Source organism: Cardiocondyla obscurior, linkage group LG09 (assembly GCF_019399895.1).
Source record: "Cardiocondyla obscurior isolate alpha-2009 linkage group LG09, Cobs3.1, whole genome shotgun sequence".
Taxonomy (NCBI): Eukaryota; Metazoa; Arthropoda; class Insecta; order Hymenoptera; family Formicidae; genus Cardiocondyla; species Cardiocondyla obscurior.
Genome location: NC_091872.1, coordinates 4,270,211 through 4,282,426, shown reverse-complemented (window position 1 = coordinate 4,282,426; position 12,216 = coordinate 4,270,211). Strand labels below are relative to the sequence as shown.

The 12,216-nt window shown below is 42.7% G+C and overlaps 1 protein-coding gene across 3 annotated transcripts in view; it reads left to right on the top strand.

The window, feature by feature from the left end:
• The first annotated feature begins 4,988 nt into the window (after positions 1-4,988).
• The window catches only part of LOC139105842 (Krueppel-like factor 6), a 286,889-nt gene continuing 279,661 nt past the window's right edge, over positions 4,989-12,216 (top strand). The window contains exon 1 of one of the 3 annotated variants that reach the window (XM_070662145.1): positions 4,989-6,349. In XM_070662145.1, coding sequence (XP_070518246.1) covers positions 6,245-6,349 — 105 coding nt within the window. In that variant the 5' untranslated portion in view covers positions 4,989-6,244. The remainder of the gene's footprint in view (positions 6,350-12,216) is intronic. The other 2 variants (XM_070662146.1, XM_070662148.1) reach the window with 2 other exon arrangements.

Sequence of the window (12,216 nt, the reverse complement as noted above, 5' to 3'; positions counted from 1 at the left end):
TCTCTGGATTTTTTCTTAACTGATTATACGTTTGCGTGGTCTACTCTTCGTCTGATCTTCTACTTTTCTTTTTAATTGTTACTTAAGATAAGCTTGTTCAGACGTGCAATACAATTGGAGGTAATACGCTACGGCAGATAGTACGGTTTTGCGTTCACGATTTCATCAGTTCGCTTCCTTGAGCTTTAATAGACCACTGGAAGAAGTGGAAATCCCGAGAAATACACCTCACAGAGTAACATAAAGACGCTTTTAATCACTAAATCTTATACATATATAGAATAACTGTTAAAGAAAACTTGCTTAACTCTCAACAGCTATTCAGATACTAACATTTTATATCATTTTACTGAATATGTATCAAAAACGTAGAGCGTTATATGACAAATAACAACGTTTCATAAAATATTTTAGAGAATTTAATAATTAAATGTCACTTTAATAAAAAGTAATTTGTAATTTTTCTTCGATTTCTAATTTAAAACAAATTTAATTTATAAAATATATATTTTGTAGAAAATATTGTTTGCTGGATTAATGCGTAGTATGTAAATGTATTTAATATTTTGCAAAAGCAGCGAGTAAAATTAAATGCAATTAAAATGAAGAGTAGTTGTACGTAGAAGATGAATAGTGATCGTACAATATATGAGTTGCTCATATGGCGAAAAATTTTTCGCCAGTAACGCATATAAATTGTCATATTAGAATTTATTGGTTATAATCCGTCTCATGCATCATCTTGAGGAATGTGTATCGTAGGGTTCCTTAATTTCGCCATAATCCCCGCTCGTGGGAATATTTACACGCAGCTTTAGAAAAATTCTTAGTTTATCGTCCCACTTTCACAGAAAAAGAGGGTTCCCTAAATCGGTGGCTTTGTCAAAGTTATAGTGCCCAATTTCGTAAACACAAGGGTTGCTTCTACCATGTCAACTTTTTTTTTTTTTTTTAACCGTGACTTCTCTATCGCGATTTTTGCAAGTAGAAAAAGATATAACATAAAAGTGTACCTTCTGAAAAACGATTTTCGATTTCCTTCAAGTAATAATAGATTAATAATAGTTTCGCAAATGCCGTTAAAATCTAAAACCGGCAAGGGTTAACCGAAAACATGTAGAGCGTATCGAGCGTCGAAGCGTGAACGGAAGAATTATCAAACATAAATGCAATTTCGTTTATCTTCTAATCAGACTGCGCGTGGTATTTCAATAGAAATGTGACTGTGCGTGAGCGCGTGTGACTTCCGATTTCAGTAATACATTCTCAATGTCTCTTTCGTGGATTATCGAATAGACGAGTCTTGTGATCGCGAAAAGTTTTTAGAACTGTTCCAACAGCTTAGAGACGTCACAGTCGTCGGCTGTCACTTCGCGTTTGTCGGAATCCGCAGCGTAAGTTTTCAGCACAACTTACCGGAGTCATCGCGCGCGCACGATAGGATTACGAGATTAAGGATCTTCCTCTCGTTGAGACCCGTTAATAATAATAATAATCATCGCCGTGACTTCCGGTAACGGCTTGAGACGCGGGTGCCTTCGATACGCTCCGCTCTTCGTTAACGTCGCCTGCCGTTTTCGCGAAGTTGCGGACGCGAACGTCAAGCAAAATCCTAAACGCTACGAGCACGACGGGCACCTAAGCGCGACCTCGTCCTATAAATTCCAGTTCCAAGGATGCGCGAATGTGCAGCGCGCGGCCAACGACGCTGTGCCGAGGGTCGTTCGAAGAATAATAGTTGACACGAATAAGTCGGTGCTACAAGCGCACATTGCGAACGTTTGCCGTGGCATTATGTAACCGAGATTACGTCACGTCTCCGGCGGCGTTTCTTATATACGCTCTATTAAAACGCGGATTGTCAAAATTACCAGCGCGACGTGTAAAGGAAACGTGGACCAAATATCGGCTGTTATTAACCTTGGTTTGCGGTATATACGGATAATGATAGAAGTATAAGGAAACTCACGTTACAGGAGCAGACGACGTAAGTCTCGTTAAGTTTCGTTGAACGAATATTTTTGTAGTTTCGCAGAAGGGAAATATTTTTCAAAGCCACACGGAATATTTTATACATTTCTAAAAGTTTGATCGTTATTAAAAAAAAAAAATTTTTTTATAATTAAAGTGTATTGATAATAATAATATTTAATTATTTGTGGAACAATAAGTGGGACACACAATACTAGCTAAAAATATACGCTGATTAATTTTGTAATTAACTTACAAAATAATATTTCTAACGAAACCTGTGGATCGTGTTAAATAGAAAATTAATTTTTCTACATCGATTACTTTATTCCCGTAACATTTTGTACACATCGAGTATTATTATATCCTTTTATTTCCTGCTAAAACTCGGATCAGTGGAGAGTTGAAATTCGTCGTTCCATCCCGCTAAATTATTTGCGTATGCCTGCAACATTTCATGCTAGAAATGCAATACGGTTTACAAACATCGATCAGCATAATATAGCGTTCTAAACTGAATAATTGAATTAATATGTTAATGGTCCCGGATACGCGGTCGATCGTTTTACCGTGCCACGGGCGAGAGAGAAAGGAAGAGTCATTTTGTATCTAACAAACATCCTGTCGACTCGTTCCGCGGTGAAAATCGACACGCTACCGTATCTAGCTACAAGAAAAGCTTTTTCGAGGGTTGGGCTTGTGTCCAACTGGCGACTGCTATGTTTATGGTATCGGGCGTCTTAACCCACTGAACGAAGGAATATATCCAGAAAACGAAGCCGAAGTTGAGAGGTTGCGCGAGGTTAGGTTCCAAACGGCTATACATTCAACTTGCAATTTCGTAAAGCAGATAATATCTGCCCAGCTCGCGTGGATGCTAGATAATTCCACCGTAAATGTCCCGAGATGGTAAAACTTGCTCCGGTCGGATTCAAGTTTGTTTCGAATCCATAAAATGTACTCTCTAATTACAAAAACGAGCGGATGACGAAAGTATAACGTGTACCTTACTTTGAGCGTTTACGCCGGCTCGCGATCGATGTACTTTCGGAGATTACCGTTTAAAAGCACGCCGAAAATGCCATTCTCCAAGAACGCCGGCAGTATCATTGATCGAGTCGGAGCTATCGATTCCGAACCATTGTTCAATACGACCGAAACTCTTTCGGCTATACGGCCCGATATAACGGTGTCCGTGTAGCGTGCGCTTTGTGCAATGCGAGAGAAACACCGGGAGCGTAAACAGAGCGATTCGAATGCGTACACAATAACCGATTAAAAAATACTTTTCGAGTGAACGCGGTTAGCTTCCGACGTGCCGATACTTCGAACGGAAACGAGGTATTTGTATGGGCCTGATAAGCGAGGCTAGTTTTATAATTCCAATCGTCATAAACGCCGCTTACGTATCTAATCTGGCATTCTCGCATGCTGTACAAACGTCTGCGAAAAGGCTTTAACGAACACGCAGAATCTATGAATCATTTACAGCGACACAAGGCGTTTGTCTCTCTTTCTCCCTTCCTCTAGCTGTCTCTCTCTCTCTCTTTCTCTATCTTGGCGCTTGGATGACTCACAAGCGATTATTCATTTGCAAATAATTCGCGTTCGTGTATTCCGTGCCTGTGCATTTCTCGTAGTCGATTCGCTGAACGAGCAGCACGTTTCTCTCAGCTAAATCTAAATCAGCTAAATCTAAACATTATGCAAACGTAAGTCATCGATTTTAGGTTAGGTTGGCGTAAAAACGAGCTCGCGAAATTACCAGGTTTGCGAAAGATGATTTAGCTTTACGTAATCAGACTTTAATTAGCCTCGCTGACATTTTTGCGACACGTTTTAATTCATTCTGCGTTGATTGTAAAAGGATCAACGATAGATGTCAAGGTATATGAAAAAAAAAGAAAAAAAAAAAAGAAACTGAGTTTACGTTTTCTGTTGCCAAGAGTTTTCTTTGATCCTCGTTTTAAACGAGTTTCTGATGTAAAAACGGTTGTAAGCCTTTCGCAGGCAAAATTGCGACTAGAAACCTAAATGGTCGAGCCATGTTGACCACATTGTGAAAGTAAGACAGACGTATGAGTTATAGGCGACCTTTACTGTACCTTTACTATCGCTTGAATGAGAATCCGAAGCGCGTTGCCTATATGCGTAATTCGAATGGAACGTAATAATGGCTCGCGAAGATAATAGATATAATGCCGTAATTCAAATGATGTTCAATTCATACAATTATCGCAGAATTGTACAATTAAAGCTCAAATTATAAAATATTTTCCTCGCTGTTGGGAAAATTTAATGTAAAGAAACTTTCAAAGCACTTATTTTTCATTTTTTTTTGTTTTTTAGTTACGTAAATACTCTCGTCTCGGGCAGAAAAGAAAAATATTCCGCGATAGAACTTTCAGAATTAAATTATTGCGAAGTTATTAAATATTTCTGTTTTCTTCGTGTAAAAATTAAATTATTTTAAAACACGCTGCAAAATTCACGTATTTGTGAAAACATGCATAACGAAAGAATAGCCCAGAGGCATTAATTATTTCGTATAATCGCGAAAATGTATCGAACGCTCGTTTATTTTCGGAAACGTGCATCTCGATGTTTGATCGGCAGATTGAAATAAACAAATTTATCAAGCGCGGTCGTTGCGTATACGCGGATCGAGGCAAAGGAGGCGCGACATTTCGGAGCGATTACGTTTCTCTCGCGCGCGTATACGCTTCAGAACCGTTCCCTTTTTCTCGCTACCGACGCTACTGGAGGATGAAAGAAAGTCGACGGATGCGCGAGTCCGTGCCGAGATTTGTTTTGGAGGTGAATTTCGCCTACCGTTGGGACGCCGGTAGATCGTTCACGACGCGCGCATACACGGCCGTGGCGTCGCGACGTCACCGATCGGTGCTGCCACGGAGTCGGGTGGCCGTTTGCACTAGTACGAGTCACCGGCGAATCGCGCGCGTTCGTCCACGTTCGGCCGCGGTCGGGCCTCCTCGCGCGCACCCACGGCGACGGTCGCCAGTTACTCTTCGACACTCGCGCGGAAGAGTCCTGTGCGTGCTTTAGCGGTCCGGGGATATTCGCCGGGTGTCCCTATCACTGGAGTGTCGAGTATATCTCGTTGAAGGTGCTTCACCCTCGCGTCTGCTCTATACGCCCCCAACCCCCGAGTGACGCGCGCGGCACGAGGGGCGAGGATCGTAAACGGTGCGGTGGTCGCGACGGTTGTTCCGTCGTGCGGTGAGAAAATTTGCTGCGGAGCAGAGAACCGGCGTCGATCTCGGCGCGCGCGCGAGAGCCAAAAGCCGGCTACGCGACGGGCACGATACGCGGAACAGCAAACGGGAGGCTGGATAGAGGAAGAGACGGGCCGTGGGTGTTGGTGTTGGCACAGTGAATACGCGAGTTCCTTCCGTTTTGGAATACGCTGCGGACCCGGCTCAGGTGGACGGCGGAACAGCGGGCTCCGAGTAAGAAGGAGAAGAGAGCCGAGCCCCGGGAAAACGACGCGGCGCTTCGGCCGTGCCACGGACGACGACTTCTGCCGGCATTTTGACGTTTGCTCCGCGTGTCTTCCCCCCTCCGCGTTCCCTCCCCGCGTGTGATGAATACTGTCGCCGTAAGTGAGCTGTGCACGCGACGCCAGCAGACAGAGCGTCGAGCCGCACGAGTGATGCATCGTTCGCAGTGAGTTTTTTCCCTCCCCCCTCCCCTTTCCTTCCTCTCCCCCCCGCGCTCGCGCTCATACTCGCGTTCTCGCCGGTACTCGGCAGTCACAGCGGCGTTACAGCAGCGACAATATAACGCGGCGGTATTGCAGTTGTCGTCCGGTCGTCGCGCGTGAGATACAGAGAGGAGGAAAGGGCGAGTGAGAGAAAGAGAGAGAGAGAATAAGAGCAGTGAAAAGAGGAGCTCTATTCGACGCGTCGCGCGCGCATTCGCGAATACCGGGCCGATCAGGTCGTTATCGGGAAGTGTGGCGGCGGAGAGGATCGTGCTTCGCGGCTCCTCGCCCCGATGATACGCACGTGCGCCCGCCGCTTCTCGCCACTACGTTTACGTGCGTGCGTGCGTCCGGAGCGCGTGCAACAGTGAATCCGGGCCGGTCGTGCCGAGTGACGGCGTGTGTTGTTGCCCTTGTGTGTTGTCGGTTTCGCCGCGCGGTCGGTTGAGATTGCGCGCCTGCCGCCGTCGCCATCGTCGTCGCGTTTCCTGTGTGGCACCTGCCGTCGAAGGAGGCCGCCGCGAAGGACTTTTGGAGCCGCGCGTAGCCATGGATACGCTCCTGCCGAGCGGCAATATATTTCGAGAGCTGCAGGACATACACGACACCGGATACTTCTCGGCCCAGCCGTCGCTCGAGGATCACTGGCAACAGGTATGTACTTTGCTCTCGCTTTAACGTAGGATCGATTGACTAACGATCGACGGGACCGTCGTCCACCACGTATCCACGTTTCCTCGTCGAACCATTTTTCGCTCGCTGGAAGACGCTCTCGCGAGACGTTAATCCGCGAAAATGTGCGATTCCGCCCGGCCAGCCGGCGTCTCGTGTTTTTCCTCGTTATCCGTTAACGACGCGGTCTAATTAACGAGCCAACTCGAGCTCCCCCCTGGATTTTTCTTCCCCTTTAAGATACGGGGCAGGTGAGGCGTGAGATAATTTATAATAACTTCTTTTACACGCTGCACGTATAAACGGTCGAGGTGGTCGATACGACGGGACGATGGCCTGCCTGGCAGCTGAATTAGGCCGCTGTGTTAACAATGCGGTGCCCACGTGCCGGCAAAAGTCACCGACGGATGGAACGCCGGCGTTCCCGGGTACTTGGCGGGCTGTCGAATGTTTCTATTTGTCACCTCTTTAAGGGACAAAAAAAAAGGAAAAAAGGAAAAAAAAAAGAGAAAACACGCAGGTATACGTGTCATTGTTCCCTTGTTCGTTCGTTCGTTCGTTCATTCATTCATTCATTCGCTACCGACCGCGTTTCGGAGCGAGCCGACGAGAGAGTCGCGCGGCGCCGCCGCCGTTTAGCTTCGTTCACGGTTCGTGGTTACTGACCTTTGACCTTCCTCGTCGCAGCCGGTGTTGACTGGCGCGAGCGCGTGTCTCGGCGTTTTCGCGTACGTGAAAAACGGTAGCTGTCGCGCGCGCCGGTTCGTAAGATTTTGCGGCGAGTCGCAATGGGGAAACGGCCGGATAACGAGCACGGTGACCCTACGGGTGAGCCCTTTGCGTCCCTCACGAGGCGTGACATTTGCCAAGATGCGAGAACTCGCGAACGAGAAATTGCGATAACGCGCAACCACGATCGCCGGGCTGTTCCACCGCAAAGACCTTAACGACGCGATAAATCACGTGTCACACCGCGTCGGGATTACAATAAAATGAGTCGAGTTACATGACATGAGCGCGAATGTTTTTCACCGATCGCCGCGCACGTTTCCGAATATTTTAAACAATTACGAAGGTTTAATTATCATCTCGTATTTGTACCATAAGATATTAAGCGCTCTCGATCTTAAGGTCGAGGCGTTCTTGCGAATAATAATTAGTAAATTTATAATCACGTATCAGATTTCGAATTCACGTAATTTAATCTTGCGATCTGAAGTATAATCGTTAAAGGGAATGTATTATGGACTGAGAAGCGCTTTAAATGTGTGTCAATCGGGTTTAAAGACCCGGTTGTGCTGTATACGTTACGGACTTGTGATACGTTTATGGAATATTAGTGGCTGGTTTACTGTAGATTTATTTGGGCGGGATTTATCGCGTTTGCAAAATTATTTGTTGAACCTCAGCTAACGGTTCTTTTATTTATATAATTATAGCTAAAGTAAATAATAATAATAATTTTATTATTGCGTCATTCACTGTTTTAAAATTAAAATTTTTTTTTAACTTATTACCGAAAAGATTTTCTTTCAATGCACATTAGTATGTATTTATTTGAACAATTTATAAATTTCATAAATACATTTATCGTATTAAATAACAGATCGTTTTTCAAATCAATTTCAATTTAAAGCGTTAAAAATTAAATTACAGCGTCTTTTTAATAACAAATTTTTGAATGATAACTAACTGTCAAATTGAAATTTAATCGAGATAGAACGAGTTTGAAATTATTTAAGCAGCATAACTGCCGCTCTTTTTCTCTCTCTCTCTTTTTCTCTCTTTTTTTTTTTTTTTTTTAAGAATTTTTTTATTTTTACTTTTAATATCGACAGTACTGATATCTCTGATATTCTCGTCGAAGAGAGAGTCCTTTGAATTAGAGCCGAGGAATTTGCCGTAAAATTCGACGTGGTCGTACACATTACATCTCGGGAATTCGCAGAGTTCGTTGCATGATCGATCGTGAAGCGCGCGCGGGCGCACAATGTATTCGTGGAATTTAAGAGACAGACATCGAAATCATTTGGAAAGCCCCAAGGCTGCACTAGAATAGCGTGTACGTTCAGTGACGCGTATGAGTATATTCACTATAGACGCCGCTCCACGTTCCGCTCGTTTACGAGTGTGCAATGACCTTACTCCAGAGCGACCGGCCAACGTAAGAGGGACGGCACTCGTTCCCCATTCAATATCTGAGGCAGTAGAGTACGTTTTTTTTTTCTTTTTTTTTCTCTTTCTCTTTCTACCAGCGCGCCGCGCTGGTGTGGTAACAGTATATCGCGAACGCTTTTTCAGGTTCCCGCCGCCACGAGAAAATACGACCGACGTCGTGATCCGTTTAACCCTTTATTTGGTAACGTTGCCCTCAAGCGGCATCGATTTGAACCGTTTACCGGGATGACTTGTCGGCATCGAATTTCCTTCCGTCAATTCTTCAGCCAATTAGATTAAACGCCTCCACCTCAACTCGTTGTTAACTGTTGCCTGAGAAATATGCTTCGTAAACCTCGAAATAGAAGAATTCATATATTAAAAGGATATTATTGCAAATATTAGGAAATAATTTTCGTACGCGCACGCAAACTTTCACCAGCATATAAATTTCACTGTTAAAAAAAAAAAAAAATTTTTTTAATAGGATCTAAATTGTCATAAATATCAATAAAATAATAGTATGTAAATACTTAATTAATTTGTGTTGCATATGCGTGTGTGAAAACGCGAGAAGAAGTAAAATATTGATGAATATTTTTCTTTCGTGCAGCCTTCGCATAATTTGCATACTGCAGCGAGCCACGGCTCTCCTGATTACGAACGGGCAAGGGGACGTTTATCGCAAGAAAATTTTGATCGATCGCTTGGCACTCGTACGTTTGACTCGCTCCCGCTCGGTTTGCGATTGGCGAGCTGCCTAATTGAATGTCTCCAAGCTTTTCCAACGGAAAACCGCTGGCGCGCGAAACCGTTTATCATTAATTACTCGTGTGATCGTTTGACCGAGTGCCGCTTATCATCGCGGGTTGCCCGGAAAAAGCTTGTAAAAACGAGGGAGACGGGAGAATAAACAATACACGACGTTGCGCATCGATATTTCGCGTAACCGCGTGATCATGCGAGGCATATGGCGCCAATGCACATGTCGGCGGTGCTCGATAATGCGATTTGACAGGTGCTTCGTCCAGAGTTTTTTGTATTTTGAACTTTACGCGATCTCGTCCATCAAACTGTTTCGACATCAGTTATATCTCTACGCGCGACAAAGCGGCCCTACGCGTATATTTTCTCCATCCCGCTACCACCGCGCTACACATATAGGTACGTTCTATACGCGGAATCGATTTGTAATTTCTTTTTTTAAAGGACTGCGTCGCTTACGAGACTTGTTCCGCGCGCTACAATATTATTTTATTTATTATGTATTAACCGGTATCAATGATAAAGCTGTCGTAAAATAATTCTAATTCTAACACAAATCTGCGATTAAGTCGTTGGTTTGTATCTTGTCACGATAGGGGATTCTCTTAGAAACCGAAAAAAATTTTTTTTTTGTATTGACGTGTAGTAAAAGAACCGTAATTGCACGCGATTGTTTTAAATGCGCAAAGCATACAGCGATGTAATTGTTATCGAATTCAACATCGCGGAAGTTATTACTCAGCGAGAGAGACAGTTCGGTAGTTGCGAAAGATACGCCAACACACAATTCCCTCGTCGTTGCTGATATCGCGGATTTGCCCTGCGACGAGAATATTTATTTGTAATAATTTAAAAGTTTTTATGCATTTTTTTAGTAAAAAAAATTTTTTTTTTAATTTTTTTGTATGAATTGTAAAAACTTTTCATATATCTCGCAACTTATCAATAATTTACTTTTTTAACATTTCGTAGTTTATTAAATGAATATTTTAAAGAATTTTAGGAATGACAGAATTTTGATTTTATTTAACACTTCATGTAGTTATTCTGAAGTAAAAGATGCAGTTGCTAATTAATTGAGGGGGGAAAGTGTAAAATAAAGACTATGAGGTTTATCGGCTCGCAGGCTAATTATTATCTAAAAAAGCAAGTGCGATTTTATTGTGCGAAATCTATTACATTGCAATCTTTGTACTAAAGCATTCGTATACATACAGAGGACGGTACTAGAGGATCACATCCAAACAGGTTGTCGATATACAACGAAATTCAATATTTATATTACGTTCGGTACTCGATACGATTCTGTCATAGACAGATATGCCGTGAATTAAAATTTCCTTCTTTTCGTGGCACTATATGCAATATCCCAGATTGGATTCTGGCGCCATTCGGCAAGTTGTGCTGATTGTTTTTCACAATTTTGCGATTTATCCGAGCCAAAAACGTGTCTGCGCATTGGTGAAATGCATGTGTTTCACCAAATAAATACATTTAGCGCGAGCCTGTTTACCCGGGATGCGCGCGCATGATATAATCGCCTTCATAACGATCTAGTCGTACAACCTCCGCGTTTTACGACTATGTGTAAAATGCGCGTAAAAGCTTCAATGATCCTAGACAGGAACCGGCACAAACATCGGCGCGCGTGAATTATACGCCTCTGACGCTCGCAGCATTGGCAATATTTTTTCTTTTTTTTTTCCTCTCTTCTCTTTCACTCTCTTCCTACCTCGTCCTTGTTCATCTATGCCGCTCTCTCCCCTCCACCCTATTATTTCTGTTCTCTTTTTCTCCCATTTAACGAGTTAACATTTCCACTTCACGCATCGCATTACGACATACTTCGTTCACGTAACATTTTACGATCCTCTTCGGCGCACGAATGTTTCACAATTCCATTCTATACGTATATCGGTGACAACAATATCTTTCCCTGGCACCATGTTGAATTGGTTATCAATTTGGATACGATTTTGCATACGTTACTTGTATTTTCAATTATTTGTCTAAACCCCTGTGACGCTCGATGTTGCGCCGTATACCGGATATGTTTGTCGTGCCTTTATTGAAATTATAATAGATTGATTTACTTTTTCGACGCGGCAATGTTCATCGGAGGCAATCACTTTTATCCGATTTAAAATATAGTGTGAATTAAATATACAAACACAGCCAACATTGGTGCTTACTGATTTTGTAAATATAAAACTCGCGCGAAAACACTGCGAATTAGCGATTCCAGTGGAGTTTTATTTAATTCGAGAAGATATAAAGCGTTGGAATATTTTTTTCCCTCTCTTTCTCCCGATATTTTCGATACAACGGTTTTTAGGGAAGAGCAGTTTTATTTATACCCCGAATGATTAAAATAACATGCTAGATTTATTTTCGTGTTTGTCGTTGAATTATCAAATAATATTTTTTATGGAAAAAAAAGAAAAAATACAGGTAATTGGTTTTATTCAAGTTGCATTAAATAGAAAGTTTTATTTAACGTTCGCAAAAGAGTAAATTAATAAGAATGTAGCTGCACTTGACTTTGGCGCTGAAATAATTTAACGTATTGTATTGTATGGCTCGATGACAGAGTTGGTTTTTATGACACGGCACGTTCTTGCGCATTCCCGAGAAGTTGCACTTGAGGAAGTCGGCTCAATGCGGTAAGTGTCGGTGCTTCAACCGTTCGAGAAGAATGCAAAAGACTGCGGTTGCTTTTAAACAGCATCTGACGAGCGAGCGAGTAAGCGACTCGATCAAGTTTCGAACTTCTTTTTGCTTTTCCGCTCTTCCTCTCTTCCTTTTTCTGTAAGATTTATCTTTAATGCAAGACGAGATGATCGCGCTTCCTTACATTAAATTGAAACGAAGAATTTATTTCTCGGCTGTATAACTTTACTCAATTTTAACTTCTTTTTATTATTATT